At 47.4% G+C, this 21,354-nt stretch overlaps 1 protein-coding gene across 1 annotated transcript in view; it reads right to left on the bottom strand.

Annotated features, from left to right (window-relative positions):
* ADAMTS10 (ADAM metallopeptidase with thrombospondin type 1 motif 10) overlaps window positions 1-21,354 on the bottom strand; it is a 278,682-nt gene that overhangs the window by 99,910 nt on the left and 157,418 nt on the right. Inside the window, exons 6-7 of the mRNA XM_086947210.1 lie at window positions 3,205-3,288; window positions 356-501 (exon numbers count right to left, since the gene is read on the bottom strand). Coding sequence (XP_086803336.1) covers window positions 356-501; window positions 3,205-3,288 — 230 coding nt within the window. The remainder of the gene's footprint in view (window positions 1-355; window positions 502-3,204; window positions 3,289-21,354) is intronic.

Below are 21,354 nucleotides of genomic sequence, written 5' to 3'. Positions count from 1 at the left end.
GTAGCCAATTGTGGATGTGCAGACGTACTTACCATAGTAAACTTTAAGGAGAAAGCACAGTGACTGGGGTCCTGATTAGCAGGATACCAGTCAGAATAGTCAAAAAAACATACTGACACCAGCAAAAAGTGGGGGTAACCATGCTAGAAGGGTCCTACAATCTGCTAATCGGTTCGGGGGGACACGGGAATTCTTCCAAAACAATGTCCCTGAAGCCATACTTGGGAGATGTAATAAACAAAGTAGATCTAACAACAGCATGCACCAGGGTGTGTGCAAGCTGTTTGTTTCTCCCTAATACTTAAAACATAGTACTTGTACATTCGTCCATTCTGTGGTGCCCTATTAACCCCACCTGGTAATGAGTACTGCTGTGTCGTGGTTGGCAATCCCATTCTCCGGGATGGCGTTTCCATTCCCGTTCCGATTGACAATGGATTTCTGCCACTTGCAGAAGCTGTCCAGAGACTTCCCAGCATGGTGGTTAATCTCCAAAGTGGGCTGAAAAAACAAAGACAGTTATCACAGCACAGCATTTTGGCTCAAACCCAGAATCCAATATTAAACAAAATATGGCTTTCATCATTGTCTGACGATGTGGGAATTTGACAAGTCTACTAGTGTTTACATTCTATGTACATCACTCATATATATCAGTATAGATTAACATTCATCATACATTTCATTACCATACAATTGCAAGACTCTTTCAGGAGCTCAATCTTAAAGTGTTATATAGTAATTACTTCCATGGAGCTAACTACAAAAGGCATACGTTTTTTCGGGATACCCAGAATTATAAAATTGTATGTTAAAATAGTTTTGTTGCATGTCATTCACAGACAAGAAGTTCCTACATGTTTTTATTATACAGAAGAGGGCAATGGATAGATTTAGATTTAAAGCTACCCAAGGATTTCCGTCTGGTTCAGATGTGAAGATTTTGACGGTTGCACAATGTTTTTGTGTGTCGAAAGTGGTCTTGATGTTGCAATCTGGTCCTGCACCCAACCTGCCACAGGTGGTCATCCTCCACTGCACACTGCAACAGCGTCTGACCTGTAGCTAGGACCTGCACCTAGCCACCACAGTTAGCTGACCGTCTCTGCACACAGCTGAAGGGCCTCCTTAATGTCAGGTCCTGCACCACCCCACTGCTTCTGCTGGGGTTTGCATCAGGGCATGACCTGTGGCCATTCCCTGCAAACCAACCCACCATCGTCAGCTAACTCCCTCTGTCTGGCCTTCGGCTGTGAGCAGCAGGGGATACCCTGGGTCCAATCCACCACAGGTGGTCTATCCCTGCTGCAGATGTCCTTTGGCCTTGTGTATCGGGGGTTGGCAGTATTTTCCTGGCTGTAATGGGCCGTGAAAACTGACCTCTAACTTCGCACCTCTAAATTCAGTAGGCAGAATTAGAGGTCTGCCTCCGACAGCCCTTACTCCGCAGGGCTGTTGGAGGGGTTGGAGGGGTTTAATCATGGTGGAGACAGATCAGTCTTTGCTGTGATTAAACCTATGGTCTGCCCGCTTTTAAATTTGGCTGGAGGACCTTTATCTTGGTGGTAAGTAAAGTCTGTCACCATTGCGATGGAGTATACGTACCGTCAAGATATAAATTGGGTCTTAAAAGTGGCAATTTGATGACAGAGTATACATTTGAGATGTAAATAGTCCCTCAAGCATATCAATGAAAGTACTTCTTAGAAGAAGAAATGAAAAAACAAACAACCAATAGCCTGAGATGAGGAAGTTATACTCCTCTGGAATGAGGCCAAAGACCATTTTCTCTATAGTCAAAGAATTGGTAACTATACATCCTTCAGGCAACCGTGCTATCAAGAGAAACCTAGAAATGCTGCCAAAACCACTGTAAACCCGGTCACAAAAGGAACAACTGTGACACTCCTAAAGCAAACTCTTCAACTAAATCACCCAACTCCCCGATGAAGCAGTAATCGATGATCTTCTCTTATTAAACACTCTCAAGCTGGAGAGTTGCACATTCTACCTCCTGATCTAAGCCTTTATACATCATCCATCACTCGAACCTGCAGAACAACCTCTGGGTTCAAGGGATTTCTGGCTTCATGTCTGGATTATTTACCTTTTCCTATTGAATGTCCCATGGTAACTTAAATTAGTATTCTTACCGACTGATACATACCGGTTACAAGCAGAGTCCTGAAAGACCTATTTCATGCACCCCAAATCTTTGAACACTTTATATGTTTTAGTAAATTCTACAATTAGGGAATGATAGAATGTGCCTACTCTGAGGTCTGTGAGGGAGTGTTTTTGCACTCACAGATGTATGAGTTTTGCCATGGGGGGAGGGGGTTCTTGATATTGGCTCTGCCGTTGATGCAGACTCATAGTTTTACCTTGGGTGAAATATGTTTATTGGTAGCAGGGCCAGACTGGGAACAGCAACCAGCCCTGGGAGTGGGGGAGGAGGGGGAAAAGGAGGCGGCGGCTAGCAAAAAGCACTGCTCCTGCTTTTCTTATAGGGGGGCGATTTGCTGCACCAGTCCCCGGTAGGAAAAGTGGCCCCCACAGGTACAAAACCAGCCCCACCCCTCCGACCCAGCGGGGAAATGCCCGGTGCCTGCTACAGCCAGCCTGGCCCTGATTGGTAGGACAACAAACATAAACGTTCATGAGGTCTGATTTAAAACAATAAGATATGAAGGCTAACAAAAAGTTTGAGGAAACTTTTCCTATCAGCTGTGATTAACATGTTTAGGCGTGGATATAAAAACAATAGAAAATGATTATGCACACACAAGTTTTTTTATGCTTTATTAAATGCCTTTAGACATTGGTAATAGCAGATCTCACATGTTATTAATTTGTATTGTGGCCACGCCAAACCTTAATGAAAAAATATTTCATAGTTCAGTTGCTTAGACTATGAATCTTTGTTCATCTAATTGTTTAAAGTTGGTGGAGCGGGTTGGGCGGGGGAGCAACACTAATCTATTTTGGTCACCTGGCCACAAGATTTGTGAGGAGACACAGGATTGAACATTGACAGCAGACAGACATGAGTCAGAAGCAAGTTATGCACCATAAGATGTCAATCAGCAAAAGATGTGGAGAAATCATGACCTCAGTACTCAGTTGATCAGAAGACATGCAGTGGTTTGTCACACTATCATACTAAAGCAATCAAATCCAAGCTCATTTTGAATACTTTCTTACCTGATCTTCCGTCAGCAGAATCAGGCGGGTTACTAAGATGTTGACAATATTCCCGAGACTCGAGTCCTGGAAAAGTTTGGCAACCTGACCTCCAGGAAACAAAAAAAGACCAGTCTTAAAAATGAATCCTAAATCAATTCCACTAAGCACATACTTAAAGAGCCCCCACAAGCCTGTCATTTGTGGCAAGAATGCTTGTTGAGCTAACTGTAACCTTTGAAGACAATAAACTAAGGGCCAGGTCTAGAGTTTGGCGGATGGTACAGTGTCCATCACCAACCCGATGGACTACTGTCCACCAGATTTAGAGATCACAGCTTGCCTAGTGGTGATCTCTGTTTCTTGACAGGAACCGCCGTTATTGCGCTTCCTTTCAAGGTACAAAATGTTTTACAGATGGCCGCCACTTGTTTTGATGACCGTCTACCCAACCTTCACAGACTTTTTGTTTTTCAAAAACAAATTACCAAAAGCAGGGTTTGTCATTGAAAAACAAAAAACGGATGACCCTTTAAATAAGGAGCGTGTACCAGCATTTTGGTGGACAGGACTTTCAATGTAGTACAATGTCTGGAAAACTCAAAATCACCCCTTAAGTACCAATAATGTTGACACTGGTAGCACCTTTTATCTATAGAGTTAAAGTGTGGGATATAACTAGTATACCATGGGTACTGTACTTAGGTCCAGGAGGGCTACATTCACACTATATTCATAACTCCCCCCATAAGATAAATTTACATAGGAATACATTTGCACAGCCTTCTATAGCCTTGCATGGACAACCTCACATTATATAAAAAGCAGTACATAAAAATCAAGTTATTTACTATTAATGTTATGTATGGCTCCAACTAGAAGCCTCTCTCATAAATTCTAGATTCTAAATCTAGTATTTACTGCAATTATGTACTAATAGATCAGAAAAGGTGTCTCCTACTGCTTATACATCATAAAGAAATTCTAGGCTTCCCGGACAAATCTCTCTGACAACTTGTCAGTGTGGCACTGGCTTTCTGCTCGGAGGACGAGGAAGAGACGGAAGGCACAATGGGTGGTAGTGGGAGGTGGCAGGTTTAAAAAAAAAAAATAAGATTTGGGACATAAAGTAGACCCCATGTCATGTCAGCTCCTCTAGTACTCCTCTGCCCTTGCGCAGAGTGAAAGAAAGGGCTGATTATATGGATGGGCCATGCAGACGATAAAATTAAAGATAAATAGGAATAAATAACTTGTTGTTTTTCACCTCAGCGTTTTGAGTGACCTCACAGACAACTCAAACTCCATTGTCATTATCTATATATCACATCACTCAGAACCTCTGAGTCAAAAAACATCCCCATTACTCACTATTAACCATCTCTAATTCAAGATATCGACGAAAAGGGGGTGGTTGAGTGCATGGGGCTTTTCTATAACATTTCTTTATCTGGTTCTGTGATGAGAACCTGGGGGTTGCGGAACCCTCAAAAGTACTACAGATAATAATAAAGAATCTCATTCAGGTTTCCCAAAACAAATACTCGCTTTTAGATTTCAGTTTTGCTCCAATTTGCAATTCTACCTGGGGGAGTTTGATTTGGGACAACGGGCTGAACTGAGGAAAAACTTGAAGATTTACCCTGGGGAAACTGATTGCAGATGTCAGCCCTTATTTTAGTTTGTGCACCTTGATATCAAGAGATAGAACTGCCCATAGGAAACCCTGCAAGGTTTGGTAAAGGCATCCCTCCATAATTCTGAACAGCTGGGATTGAGGGGGATTAGTGTATGTAAAACACACCTAGGTATTCATGGAGAATATTTCAAAAAGTACCTACCCAATATACCTATGTGAATCGGTGGGTCCTAAAGGTTTCACAAAGCAACTAAACTTTGGACTTTAGATGTCTATTAAATGTTTTTCCAAAATAATCTGATGGCAATCAACATATTTGCTTGAAAATAGTCAGAGTTGATTTAACATGATCAATAATACAGAACCTATTCATTAAGTGTAAGCAATTGAATTATCATTTACAGATGCATTCACAACAGCAGGCCCATGAACTGTTGTAAGATACATGATAAATCCTTTAATTATACGTTTCAAAACAATTACTGAACATAAAGTGCTCATTGATGACTCTTCTACATGTAAAAGAAATGTTTGTATACAAGGATTCATTTAACAGTAGGAGATCAACCAGTAAAATCAGTCAGCTATGTCAGAAATGATCTTTCTCTAGCCTTTTTTGAATGTGTTGATGTTTCAACCCAATGATAAGTATCAGGGTCATCATCAGGAATAGTGATTTTGAGCAAGTGAGTTGGAATGTCTAGTGACAGCTATAAAGGTCAAAGACAAGTCAAAGGAATGGAGTATTGCTCAAATATATCAAACTAGATTACATTTCTGCATGTTATTCCTTCTGTGACATCTCAAAGATTGTGATGAAGTTAATCGAAAACCCAACTCAAGGCTTGCCATATGTTTGATGAAGTCAGCAGTACAAAAAGACAACAGCATTTTAAGTTTTTACACCATGGAAATAGGTAAAACATTTTGATTAAAAAATAGAAAGATGTTATTCATCACTACCCAGGTTCCAGGAAAACTAGGGCAAGGACATTATGTCTTATGACAAACTCAAGTGACTCAATCCCCATTGAGACATGAACACTAAACATTTTGTACTTGTAAAAACAATATATCCCAATGAATATCATTAATATGACAGTGTTCCTAATATTTCTTTTTGTTCTTTTAGACAGATCCAAACATATTGTATTTTGGCTTATGCAGGGCTAATCGTAATACTTACAATGTGCCTCAAGTTCAAAAATAGTGTGAAAGTTCTGCTAAGTAGTGGGTGTGCCTTAAGTAACATAGATAGGTGTTGCTCATGGGAGAAGGAAGTATCTAGGGTGTAGAAGGAGTGAGTTTGGTTATCAGTTGAAACAGGCTGTGGCTGAGTGGGTAGTCCTGATGAAATCAAATTCTGCAAACTTTATTTACCTGAATCTTGGGGTGATTAGAGATCAAATTAATGCTTTTATTTATTTGGGAAGGCGGTGTTAAAAATCAAACCACCTTGAAATGGAAGATGTATAGTAAGATGCAGCTTTAATCACATCATATCAAAAAATGAAGTGATTGTAGGTGCGTCAGCCTGCTAAAAGTGTAATTTTTTGAGATACTTCAAATGGCTCCAACCGCAACAAGAAATTCCATGTATCCTACTAATAAAGATAAGATTAGGCCCAAGGCTGGTCATTCGTGCCGCCAGGATGTGTCCAGCAGGGTTCAACCGGGATATTTACCTCAGCTAGTGTTTTTGGCTTGTTTGAACAGATACTTTTTTAGTGTTTCATAAAGAATGTGTGATTTGCCTGGACACCCAAGTATGAATTGAGAACATTCTAGAGCCAGGGGCTCTATACTCTGAGGCCTTTATCTCTACTTTAAACAAATGACTTTTTTTGGCGCAATGCAAACAGCTAATTAAAATATCTTTTATTATCTTACAAGTCAGTTAGGAGTAAGTCATAATTTTTCTTCAGCAATTTTTATCAATGTACACGTTTCTGACATTTCCTGATTGATTTCTTTGATCTTTCTATTGTTCATTTATTGCTGATAGATTAAGCACCAGAATCGAGGTTTTTTTGTGGTGCAAAGAATTAAGAATTCTTAAGATCTTTATGTGTACTACGACGCCTTCTCGCTTGGTATGGTGGTCAATATTAAGCAGCATGGGTGAAAGAAAAATGCGTGGGGTATTGCACATGACATATGCTGGAGCGTTCAAATGGCCAGTTTTAATACATGGACGACAGCTTTGAAGGAATCTTGGAGTATGCTTTAGGATTGTGCCTGAACCTCATTCAAGCATTATGTCTTGGTCAAGGGTGTCACAGACTAAAGAGATTTCAAGCTTAAACTAGGCACATGAGTAATTATCCCTGATACTTGCTTATGCAGAGTCTAGTCTTCTCTGTAGGCCAAATCCTGAATGGTGCTCAGTGATTAGGTTAGGGGTGCATATATTCCAGACAGTGTCCGGTTATCTGAATTCCTAGAAAGTTTGTGTAGTAGGACATATCTGAAATGGGTCAGTAGCTGGTGTCTGCAGTGCTTTGCTTTTTTAGAAGGATGCAACCACCGCATGCCCACTTGAAAACGGATTTAGTATTCAAACTTTGTGAACAATTACTTGTTGCTTGACACTGGGCATGTACTGCACAGAAGGTGCAGGAACTGATATTGGTTGCAATATCCATAACATTCATAGCACCTTGCAATTTAAGCCTGATCATCGTGGTTCCCTGGTATCCCATCCTAGCTGGCAGTTAAAGCTGAATTATCATAATGTTCTGGTAACCAACCCTAGCTGGCAACAAACAAGAGCTCCAGTGGAGCATCATAGAATGGAAATCAGGAAGTCAATGCAGAGATTCCAGGCATTCTAATGCTATGTCATTCCAGTCCAGATCTACAGGCCTCCTTCTATAATACACCTCTATATATATTCAAACAGCTTGCATCCCGCAACTCTGCCGCTCCCTACGCTGCCAGACCCTCCCTCTGCACCTCTCCTAGCACTCACCCACTCTTGTTTGTTTATCATTTTGTGTTCAGCTGCATCCACTCTTACATCTCCCTCTTCTTCAGCACTAAGCAGCCCTAATCCCATTCTGTGCAGCACTCCCATGTTTTGCAATAGGTTTGTGCTGTACAGGCTACATACATATGCAGCAGTAAGATTTGGAGCTGAGGATTTCTAGTCATGCATGACAGTGGATCCTTGCAAAGTGAAAATTGCGCAAGTGGAGTGTCTCCAGGATTCCAGTCCATCAGGGACAAATGTTGCTTATTTCATTCAAATGATTGCCTTTTTCAATGAAGTGAGAGTCATACAGTGATTATTTAGGGCCCGCCTGCTGTGCGCATGCGCATAGCTGGCAAAGCTCTATAGGGGCTTAAACAGCGTTTAACCAAGCACGATTCCACTGGCGATTCCACGCAGTGCATGTGCTTTTTAGGTCATTGCGCAAGCGCAAGCCCTAAAAAGCGCGTGCACAATGCCACCAGCCGCCTGCCTGCCTGCCTGCCTGGCATTACCATATCAAAGGCAGCCCAGCCTCCCCTCCCACAAGCTTCTCAGCGTGCGCTCATCCCCTAATTATTCACGGCCGGCCGGCCGTACTTTCAGGTCTCCTTTCATGCTCTCTGATGATTGTTTATTTTGTATAGGTATACTTAGGACTCCTTTCTTTCAAACCCTTTGTCGAGCTTTACAGATGCTGAACATCTTTTATTTTTCGTTATGGGGTAATACTGCCACATCCTCAGCACTTTGTCAACATCTTTTATTATTCCTTATGGGGTAATACTGCCACATCCACAGCACTTTGTCATGTCTCTTTCTCGTGTTATTTTGATTCACCGTATATTTACTCTTGCCTCCACCTTTGTGTTGTGTGTATAGCGCGTTAATTGGCCTTCCAGCATTTGGCAGACCAAGTCTTCAAATTCACACGTAGCTGCTAATCCAGGAAGCGCTGCCCCGACCAGCTCCATTAACACGTGAACTCCTGTCTTGAACGAAACGTGCAGCTTTACACTGCAGCATTTCTTCCTGGAACGAAATGACCCACTGAGTTTTAAATGACATCTTGAAATGCGCCTAATGCTTGGTCTGCTGTTGAATCCCTACAGATTAACCCTTCCTTGTCTCTGTCATGTCCTGCCACCTGCCATTCCCAGACCTGTAGTCACATTTGTGTTTCATTGCACCAATAACATTAGTGTTTTGTTTCTTGTAACTGTCAGCGTGAACTCTTTTTTAGTGCATAGACTGACAATAATGTAACTCACGGGGATCAATTTGTAAATAAGATAAAAAACTATTAATAATTGTAACAGACAAAGGTTTTTCTAGGAAGGCCACTGCTGGCGCCGTCGAATACTTAGATTACTTGATTCCCGCACATGCCACTTTGTCCCACGGCCTGCGCTTACTGCCTGTAGTCCACTCTTACAGCTTCCATCTCCACCCATGCACCCACCACCCAGCTCCACCAATGCCCCCACCACACAGCTCCACCGATGCCCCCACCACACAGCTCCACCGATGCCCCCACCACACAGCTCCACCGATGCACCCACCACACAGCTCCGCCGATGCACCCACCACACAGCTCCGCCGAGGCACCCACCACACAGCTCCACCGAGGCACCCACCATACAGCTCCACCGAGGCACCCACCACATAGCTCCACCGATGCACCTACCACACAGCTCTACCGATGCAACCACCACACAGCTCCACCGATGCAACCACCACACAGCTCCACCGATGCACCCACCACACTGCTCCACCGATGCACCCACCACCCAGCTCCAACAATGCCCCCACCACACAGCTCCACCGATGCACCCACCGCACAGCTCCATCGATGCACCCACCACACAGCTCCATCGATGCACCCACCACACAGCTCCACCGAGGCACCCACCACACAGCTCCACCGATGCACCCACCACACAGCTCCACCGATGCACCCACCACACAGCTTCACCGATGCACCCACCACACAGCTCCACCGATGCACCCACCTCACAGCTCCACCGATGCACCCACCACGCAGCTCCACCGATGCACCCACCACACAGCTCCACTGATGCAACCACCACACAGCTCCACCGATACAGCTCCACCGATGCACCCACCACACAGCTCCACCGATGCACCCACCACGCAGCTCCACCGATGCACCCACCACGCAGCTCCACCGATGCACCCACCACACAGCTCCACTGATGCAACCACCACACAGCTCCACCAACACAGCTCCACCGATGCACCCACCACACAGCTCAACCGATGCACCCACCACACAGCTCCACCGATGCACCCACCACACAGCTCCACCGATACGCCCACCACACAGCTCCACCGATACACCCACCACACAGCTCCACCGATGCACCCACCACACAGCTCCACCGATGCACCCACCACACAGCTCCACCGATGCACCCACCACACAGCTCCACTGATGCAACCACCACACAGCTCCACCAACACAGCTCCACCGATGCACCCAGCTCCACCAACACAGCTCCACCGATGCACCCACCACACAGCTCCACCGATGTACCCACCACACAGCTCCACTGAGGCACCTACCACACAGATCCACCGAGGCACCCACCATACAGCTCCACCGATGCACTCACCACACAGCTCCACCGATGCACCCACCACACAGCTCCACCGAAGCACCCACCACACAGCTCCACCGAAGCACCCACCACACAGCTCCACAGGAGCACCCACCACACAGCTCCGCCGATGCACCCACCACACAGCTCCACCGATGCAAACACCACACAGCTCCACTGATGCAACCACCACACAGCTCCACCAACACAGCTCCACCGATGCACCCAACACACCAGCTCCACCGATGCCCCCACCACACAGCTCAACCGACACAGCTCCACCGATGCACCCACCACACAGCTCCACCGATGCACCCACCACACAACTCCACCGATGCACCCACCACACAGCTCCATTGATGCACCCACCACACAGCTCCACCGAGGCACCCACCACACAGCTCCACCGAGGCACCCACCATACAGCTCCACCCATGCACCCACCACACAGCTCCACCGATGCACCCACCACACAGCTCCACCGATGCACCCACCACACAGCTCCACCAATGCACCCACCACCCAGCTCCAACAATGCCCCCACCTCACAGCTCCACCGATGCACCCACTACACAGCTCCATCGATGCACCCACCACACAGCTCCACAGTTGCACCCACCACACAGCTCCACCGAAGCACCCACCACACAGCTCCGCCGATGCACCCACCACACAGCTCCGCCGATGCACCCACCACACAGCTCCGCCGATGCACCCACCACACAGCTCCGCCGATGCACCCACCACACAGCTTCACCAAGGCACCCACCACACAGCTCCACCGAGGCACCCACCACACAGCTCCACCGATGCACCCACCACACAGCTCCACCGATGCACCCACCACACAGCTCCACCGATGCACCCAGCACACAGCTTCACCGATGCACCCACCACACAGCTCCACCGATGCAACCAGCACACAGCTTCACAGATGCACCCACCACCCAGCTCCACGGATGCACCCACCACCCAGCTCCACCGATGCCCCCACCACCCAGCTCCACCGATGCCCTCACCACACAGCTCCACCGATGCACTCACCACACAGCTCCATCGATGCACCCACCACACAGCTCCACCGATGCACCCACCACAAAGCTCCACCGAGGCACCCACCACACAGCTGCACCGATGCACCCACCACACAGCTCCACCGATGCACCCACCACCCAGCTCCAACAATGCCCCCACCTCACAGCTCCACCGATGCACCCACTACACAGCTCCATCGATGCACCCACACAGCTCCACAGTTGCACCCACCACACAGCTCCACCGAAGCACCCACCACACAGCTCCGCCGATGCACCCACCACACAGCTCCGCCGATGCACCCACCACACAGCTCCGCCGATGCACCCACCACACAGCTCCGCCGATGCACCCACCACACAGCTCCGCCGATGCACCCACCACACAGCTCCGCCGATGCACCCACCACACAGCTCCGCCGATGCACCCACCACACAGCTCCGCCGAGGCACCCACCACACAGCTCAACCGATGCACCCACCACACAGCTCCACCGATGCACCCACCACGCAGCTCCACCGATGCACCCACCACACAGCTCCACCGATGCACCCACCACACAGCTCCACCGATGCACCCACCACACAGCTCCACCGATGCACCCACCACACAGCTCCACTGATGCAACCACCACACAGCTCCACCAACACAGCTCCACCGATGCATCCACCACCTAGCTCCACCAATGCCCCACCACACAGCTCAACAGACACAGCTCCTCTGATGCACCCATCACACAGCTCCACTGATGCACCCACCACACAGCTCCACCGATGCATCCACCACCTAGCTCCACCAATGCCCTCACCACACAGCTCAACAGACACAGCTCCACTGATGCACCCATCACACAGCTCCACTGATGCACCCACCACACAGCTCCACCGATGCACCCACCACGCAGCTCCACCGATGCACCCACCACACAGCTCCACCGATGCACCCACCACACAGCTCCACCGATGCACCCACCACACAGCTCCACCGATGCACCCACCACACAGCTCCACTGATGCAACCACCACACAGCTCCACCAACACAGCTTCACCGATGCATCCACCACCTAGCTCCACCAATGCCCCCACCACACAGCTCAACAGACACAGCTCCACTGATGCACCCATCACACAGCTCCACTGATGCACCCACCACACAGCTCCACCGATGCACCCACCACACAGCTCCACTGATGCACCCACCACACTGCTCCAACGGTGCACCCACCACACAGCTCCAACGATGCACCCACCACACAGCTCCATCGATGCAACCACCACATAGCTCCACCGATGCACCCACCACACAGCTCCACTGATGCACCCACCACACAGCTCCACCGATGCCCCCACCACACAGCTCCACCCATGCACCCACCACACAGCTCCATCGATGCACCCACCGCACAGCTCCACCGAGGCACCCACCACACAGCTCCACCGAGGCACCCACCACACAGCTCCACCGATGCACCCACCACACAGCTCCACCGATGCACCCACCACACAGCTCCACCGATGCACCCATCACACAGCTCCACCGATGCACCCACCACACAGCTCCACCGTTGCACCCACCACACAGCTCCACTGATGCAACCACAACACAGCTCCACCGATGCACCCACCACCCAGCTCCACCGATGCCCCACCACACAGCTCCACCGACACAGCTCCACCGATGCACCCAGCTCCACCGATGCCCCCACCACACAGCTCAACCGACACAGCTCCACCGATGCACCCACCACACAGCTCCACCGATGCACCCACCACACAGCTCCACCGAGGCACCCACCATACAGCTCCACCGAGGCACCCACCACACAGCTCCACCGATGCAACCAGCACACAGCTTCACCGATGCACCCACCACCCAGCTCCACGGATGCACCCACCACCCAGCTCCACCGATGCCCCCACCACCCAGCTCCACCGATGCCCTCACCACACAGCTCCACCGATGCACTCACCACACAGCTCCATCGATGCACCCACCACACAGCTCCACCGATGCACCCACCACAAAGCTCCACCGATGCACCCACCACAAAGCTCCACCGAGGCACCCACCACACAGCTGCACCGATGCACCCACCACACAGTTCCACCGATGCACCCACCACACAGTTGCACTGATGCACCCACCACACAGCTCCACCGATGCACCCACCACACAGCTCCACCGATGCACCCACCACACAGCTCCACCGATGCACCCACCACACAGCTCTACTGATGCACCCACCACACAGCTCCACCGATGCTCCAACTAAGCTCCACCAATGCACACACCAAACAGCTCCACCAATGCACCCACTAAGCTCCACCGATGCACACACCACTCAGCGCAACCACAGCATCACTCAGCGCAACCACAGCATCACTCAGCACCACAACAGCATCACTCATCGCAACCACAGCATGACTCAGCGCAACCACAGCATCACTGGTTCAAATATGTTCTTTCAATGTTTCAAGCTGTTTTCAAGCTTTCACGCTTTATTACAAATCACAAAAAGATGTTATTATTTCACTTCTGTTCTTGGATTTTCGTCACAATAAAAAACACTGAACATAATCTTCACAAAAGTTATTTACAAAAGTTTAAGCTATTGCCATTACAAATTAAATAAATTATTTAAGTATTAATTATTTAAAAAAATTAAAAGCCATTGTTATTTGTAATATCAGTACATCTAAGTCACGTAAATACAAAACATGTTGCATTACAAATGCTATAGGTGTCACATTTGCAAAAGTTATAACTATTGGCATTGTAAATGACAAAGCTATTAATTTAGCTATTTTAAAATATAACACATAAATAAAAAAAAATCTTTTATAAGACCAATAGCTCAAACTTTCCTAATGCGAGCCCTATTGCATTTCCAATGCTTGTATCTCCTTGCAGATTAATTGTATCCTTTGGTGTGGGTGTGTAGACTGCGCCATTTCTTGTTGATGTCAGTATTGGAAGAACTCTGTAGTGTCCCAGACTGTGGTCTGTCATTTTCAGTTTGGAGAGCTCAGACCTGTACCATCTACAAGAAGCTTTGATCAATGATTTTGGTTATTTCTTTATGGCGGGTGCAGATCTGTCAAAGACACAAGTTGACTTGATGGGGGTGTCCTGCCTTCAGCTCCTCTGGGTCCGCCACATATCCTCGCCTTACTGGCACTGATGTAGAAACACTCTGAAACTCAACCGCATATCCATCTTTATCCTCCTGAAGAGACTGGAGTTAGGCTGGAGGTGCCTTCGGAAGACTCGGACAGGGTTTCACACTTGACATTTAGTAGGGGGTGATAGTAAATACTAAACCTTGGCAGAGTTAATCCTGCTAAGCGACAGCGTAATACAACTATTTTAATACCTCTCTAGGATTCTCTGCTTCAGTGGAAGATTCTGTTGTACAGGAGGAGTATTTTGTCTAGTATAGTGACTGAGTTGTCAAGAAGTCTTATTCCTTGAACAGGTTGTGGAAACCAAGACCAAGTTTAGGAGCTTAATTGGTGCTTGTAATATCCTTGCCCAGTTCTGATGAATCCACTTTTAGAAACGGAAATTTTATCAAAGGGGGGCAGGGGGAAGGATCTGGAGTGGGCAGACTAGACCTATGCTTTCAGTCTTTGTCTTTATCGCCTTGAGGGTCTTCCTGATAACTATTTGAGAATAGTGATTCCTGGGGTTGTGCAGGCTGGTCGTTCTCCTGCACATGAAGTTGTATTTCCTCGAGTAAGTCTTCTTTTTATGGTGTTAGCGTACTATGGGTCACAAATGGACTGGGGCGGGCGGAGAATGCTACTTTCGTGGTGTTGGGTCACATCAGTTACCTGTTTGCTGATTCCATGTCTGTATACACACACAAAGCCATCAGGATTTCTATTGGTTTTATGAATGTTTGTTTGTACCCGTACCATTTTCTGGGGCGTTTACCCGAACATTACTGTTATTAGCAAATCGATTGGAAGGTGAGCATTGGGAATTTGCCCTCGCATGTCTGATTTGTACTATTGTGCGTTGCGAGACATGCCTTCCTGGGGCGTTCTCCTGCTAGGATTCATTGGAGGGCCTATTTGGGTTAGGCTAATGTTGTGATCCCATCTAGCTTTGTGAAGGCGAGCTGATTACCGTGGTTATTACAGGCTGCGGAACGGTAAGAAAGTATTGGCCTAATATCTGCGTTTACCAGACACCTCTCATGTTTCTGGTTGTTTCTGTAATTAAAGTTAATGGCTGTGTGCTGGGGGCGTGTGGCTGGGTTCTGTGCGAGCAACACTTTCCTTCCTGAGTAAAATGATACTATAGAGCATGGGTACCCACAAACCTTTTCCCAGGGGCCAAAATGTTTGGTCTGTTATGTGAAGGAGGACTGCATTGATGCCAGCAGGGTGGTGGTCTGGGCGGGGGGTTTGGTGGTGGTGGTATGGCGGGTATAAGGGAAGCTATTATATATATATATATATATATATATATATATATATATATATATATATATATATATATATATATATATATATATAGTGGCTGGACACTAGAAAATCTGGGATTAATCCTGGCTTCCCCACTTTAATATATTGTGTGATCTTAGGCAACTGTTTAATCTAACTTTCCCTTCTTTTTATTCATTAATACATTTAAGAGGACCTTGAAATACATGATTTCAGGATGTGTGCTATACAAAACCTTCTCCTGTGTTTGATTTAATAAACTATAGTGTTGTTCACGTATATGAGGACCCCAGGCCACACAGAGGGTGCATGTAACAATTGATTTGCATCTTAGTTCACTACTGGCATTGTTGTCAGGGTGGGTGGAAGAATGAATCTTTCTAAATTAATCTTTGAAAACGATCACTTTTAAAATAATTCTTTATGCACTGATATAATCTTATATACTTAGGAGAAATGGTTACGCATGTTAATGAAATACCCTTCTTGAATTTTAAAAAGACTATCATATTTTCACAGGTTTGTTGCAAGATGTTTTCACTTTAACTTTATGCTTGACGATATTTACATTTTATTTTTAACGTTAGTGTTGAGTCAAGTACACAGCAGCCCAATGCTGCTGTTGCCCAGGGGGGCGCATGGAGAGGTTAGGAGGGCCCCATGCAGACCCCGGTCCCTAATTTGAGTATCACTAGAGCACACTATACCATTGGCTAGTGTATGAACCTTTTTATTGTTTGATGCTTTTTACTAGTTTGTCTTCGAATTCAAGGCTTTACAACTGTTCCATTCTTGGATCACGAGTGTGCCATAATGGGTACAAAAACCATGGTTCGGTTGTGTAAAAACAAAATAACTGGGCAGTGTGCGTAAAAATTAATTGAAGTCATAGACATGAGTGCATTAAACGTGAAAAAGTAATCCTTTCCATCACGCTGCTGCCCTCCATGTTACTCACAGCTTCAGTAACAGAGTCCCAGAAGGAGCATTTGCGTTTTAAAGTTAGGTGTGGCGCAGCGGCCAGAGCGGCTGACTCCGGAGGGCAGGGCTTGCGGTTCGATCACCAGCGGCAGCTTAGCTCAGCACCACGTGACTCTGAGCAATAGCTCACTTAATCTCCCTGACGGCCCCAGTGCCTGGATTCCCTTAGGGGGTGTGTAAAATGGTAGTAACGCAAGAGAGACGATGATGATGTCCAGGTATTTATTAAACAAGACAGCATATGCAAGTAACTGCACACGACCCCAGCCACCGGTCGCCAGTCTGACCGCGGCGCCTCAGGTCAACATTCTCCGCACGACGCTCACCCTGGAACTCTCACAGTGGTGACATTCTAAGTTAAGTCACTGCGGAGTGTTCCAGGGTGCGTGAAGGGTAGAGGGGTGGTGGTGGGTCAAGGTGGGAGATACCACACATCCCCCTTCCCTACACAACAACAATGCAACAGGTAAACGCCAAACATTATCAAAATACATCCTGTATGCTAGATCACGTATTGCTCCAGATGTCTGGGGGGTCTAACCACCCTTTGGCTAGTCCTACTGGCAGGATGGATTGCTACAGAACGCTCCCTATGGAGTTGTTCATCATGCAACAGGGGGTTTTCCCTCCTCGCTTCCCCCTCCACAGAATCTTCCCTCGGGTGGTGGTACTTCACTACTCTTCCCAAGTTCCAAATGTTTCCCTCCTGGGTCTTCACTGCGTTCCTGAACAATTTAACAATCTTGGTAGGTCTACTGAAACCCCGACCAACTTGCCCTCCCTGTGGGTGCTCTGATTTTTATGTCATCCCCAACCCTGAACTCCACGTCCCGGGTGGAGTGCAGTCTATCGAACCTTTCCTTCCTCTCTAACATGGCTTTTCCCTGTTTATCTAGCGCCTTAGCGTCACTAGAGTGATCCGTCCATCGTTTCCGCCAATTCATCCACTCTGGTGAGAGTTTGGTGTTAGGTCTTCTTGCTTTGAGTAGTTCAAACGGGGTTACTCCCGTTGTCTGGTGTGGGGTTAGGCGATAGGCTTCCAGCTGCTTCTTCATTTCTTCTTTCCAGTTCAGACCATTAGTCTTGGCTAGTTAGATGCTTTCCTTCAGGATCTTTTGAAACGTTCTACCATACCGTTGGTTTCGGGGTACTAAAGCGCACATCGCTTGTGAACGATCCCATAACTCTCGAGGAAATTCTTCATCTCCTTTGAGCACAGCTGTACTCCGTTGTCCGTCAGTAGACTGCCGGGTGAATCTTCTCTGAGGAATACCTCCCGTAAGAACTCGACAACAGTTTTCATGGTGATTTCTGTTACTATCTTCACCTCTGGCCATCTTGAGTACAAATCTACCAGGACTGGGATGTATGGCGTGCTTGCTTCTCCAGCCAGCGGGCCTAGTGCCACTTCGATCCACGGTCCCGAGGGAGGTGGCCTGCAGACCATAGGCGGTGTGTGTTGTTTCAAAACCTTGTCGCTAACCGCGCATGGGATGCAGTCTCTCACTTTCCTCTCAACTACATGGTTCATGCACGGCCACCAGTAGTCCTCACGCATTCTCTGTTTAGTCTTGGTGATGCCCAAATGTCCATCGTGGGCCAAGTCCACCAATTTCTCTCTCACCGCCCTGGGCGGGATCAATCTTGTTCCCCTGAACAGGCATCCGTCAACCTCAGCTAGATCTTCTCTGACCATCCAGTATGGGCGTAGAGTTTCACTTTGCTTGTCCTCCTGCCTCCACTTCCCTCTTACTCTTTCACATACACTCTTCAATAGGTCGTCTGCCTCCAGGGCCTCTTTCCACACTTCTTCACTTACAGCCCCTTGGGTGATCACGCACACATTTTCTGTTAGGAAGTCTTCCCTTTCTTCGCTACTCACGTCTTCCGGCTCGTCCTCGGCCTTTCCTTTTACCAGTCGCGAAAGGCAGTCTGCAGCAAGATTCTTTGTTCCGGGTACATATTCAACACAGAATGTGTATTCCTGCAAGTTCACCACCCAACGCCTGATTCTGCTCGATATCGCGTCCCGTCCTTTCTTGCTAAACACTTCAACTAGAGGCTTGTGATCGGTACGTAGGGTGAACTTGGTGCCCCAGATGAAGTCTCTGAACTTGCTCATGGCCCAGTGTGCCGCCAACACCTCTTTCTCGATCACTGACTAGTTCGACTCCGACTTCTGTAGTGACCTGGATGCGAAAGCTATGGATTCTTCGCCCTTCGCCCCTACTTGAGAGAGAACCGCTCCTAGTCCTTTGGAGCTCGCATCGGTGGTTACTACAGTCTTCCTGTTGGGACTGAATGCTTTCAGGCTGGGTGCTTCCGCCAGTGCCTTTTTTACCTCCTTGAACTCCTTCTGACATTCTTCATCCCAGTCAAACACTACGTATTTATTGAGCAGGCGTCGTATGTTAAATGTTCTGCTAGCGAAATCGTTGACGAATTTGCTGTAGAATTCCAGCATTCCCATGAATTACTTTATCTCCTCTTTGCTCTTTGGTGACATCAGGTTTTCTATTGTGTTCTGCAGCTCGGCTTTCGGGCGTATACCATCGGGCGTCACTTTGTGTCCCAGAAAGTCTAGCTCTTTGCACCCAATCCTGCATTTTTCCTTCTTTACCGTGAGGCCTTCGTCCTTAAACCTCGCCAGTACTTGCCTCAGCCTTCCATCATGTTGTTCGTCGTTTCTGCCAAATACGAGTACGTCGTCTTGGTAGCATAAGACTCCAGGGATACCTCTAAGTATGCTCCTCATGATTCTCTGGAAGACCGCAGCTGCGGAGACCAGCCCAAAAGGCATTCTCTTGAATTTAAAAGCACCCATGGGCATCACAAACGAAGTTAGATCTTGTGAGTCTTCGTGGAGCTTAATTTGGAAATAGGCTGAGGTTAGGTCTAACGTTGAGAATATCCTCGCTCCTTCAAGCATACTCATCATTTGTGTGATGTTGGGCAGGGGAAATGTGTCCACCACCACCTCCTTATTCAATGCCCTGAGGTCGATGCATAGGCGGACGGTCCATCTGTTTTTCTTGCTGCAACGATCGGCGCGAGCCATTCCATAGCTTCAACTGGCTCTATGACCCCTAGGCTGCACAGCTTCTCTAGTTCCCTTTCAACTGCTTCTTGGATGGCCAGCGGTAGGTTCCTCACCTTGGCTACAACAGGCGCCGCATTCTCTTTCAATTTTATCTTGTGGGAGTAGTTCTTCAGACACCCCAAATCGTCATTGAACACCTCCTGGAATTCCGTTTCAATGTTTTCCCTGGTACTCTTCACCTCTTGAACCCGGATTTGTGCGGTTTTGTTTGGGTCGAGATATGTGCCTAACTCTTTTTGCGCTAGCCACCCCAGGATGTTGTCTCCCTTGGAGGATACGTACACCTTCTCTGCTGTGAGTCTACCTTTGTACTCTATGGTGCTCCAGAAAAAACCCTTCATACTAATGGGTTGATCACTGTATCCCCCTGGCTTAATGTCCATTCTGCTCAACCTGATCTTGCCCTTAGCCACTTTTTCAAACTCTTTGGCATTAATGATCGTGATTTTTGAGCACGAGTCAAACAAAGCCTCGATGCCAGTCCCCTCAATCGTAATGCTGTCTTTGGGACTGTTGACTTGACCCGCCTCAACTTGTAGGACTATCTCACCACACACAGTGCTCACGTTTTCCCTAGTCTGCTTCTTGAACCCCTGACCACTCCTACAAAATTGTCGGAAATGTCCCTTCCTGCCACACTTGTTACATGTGAACTTGAGTGCTGGGCAATCTTTGTCGTTCGCCATGTGACCTAGTTTACCACACCTATAACGATTCCCCTTAAAAGACCAGCTCGCCTTGCCTTCCTTCTGCTCTTTGTGACCCAACTTCTGTCCTTTGACTTCCAATACCCTGTTTTCTTCCGTCACTACTTCGCTCACCTTAACCTTCGCCTCGCTGTCTTTGCCCTCACTGTCTTGCTTTATCTCACTCACACATTGAATCATGTGTTCCACTTGTTTGGCAACAATCAGAACTTCTCTTAATGGAGGGTCATCCTTAAGCCACAACTCCTCCCGTACCTGTTCTGTTCTACACGCCAACACAAACTGGTCCCTGATCCTCTCTTCGCTCGAACCCCCAAATTTACAAGTCGCAGCAAGTTTACGTAAGTCGGACACAAAGTCCTCCATTGACTCACCCTCCTTTTGTCCTCTCTTCCCAAAATGGTACCTTTCCATGATGGTGCTAGTCTTAGGGAGGTAGTGTAGGTCCAGTTTTTTAATGCTTATCTCAAACTCATTCAGGCCTCTAGCCTCCTGTGTACCTAGTTCTGGGAGGTGTTCCAAAACCTCCTCACCTTCCGCCCCCAAGTAATATGCTAACAAAGCCACCGTCCTCTCTAACCCTAGGTTCGGCCCACAAACAACAGCATAGTTCATAAACATTTTCTTCCACTTTTTCCATTGTATTGCAGGTTCCCCTGGGTTCA

Source organism: Lissotriton vulgaris, chromosome 12 (genome assembly GCF_964263255.1).
Source record: "Lissotriton vulgaris chromosome 12, aLisVul1.2, whole genome shotgun sequence".
Lineage (NCBI taxonomy): Eukaryota > Metazoa > Chordata > Amphibia > Caudata > Salamandridae > Lissotriton > Lissotriton vulgaris.
The sequence above is the reverse complement of the archived record's forward strand: the minus strand, read 5'-3'. Positions and strand labels throughout refer to the sequence as shown.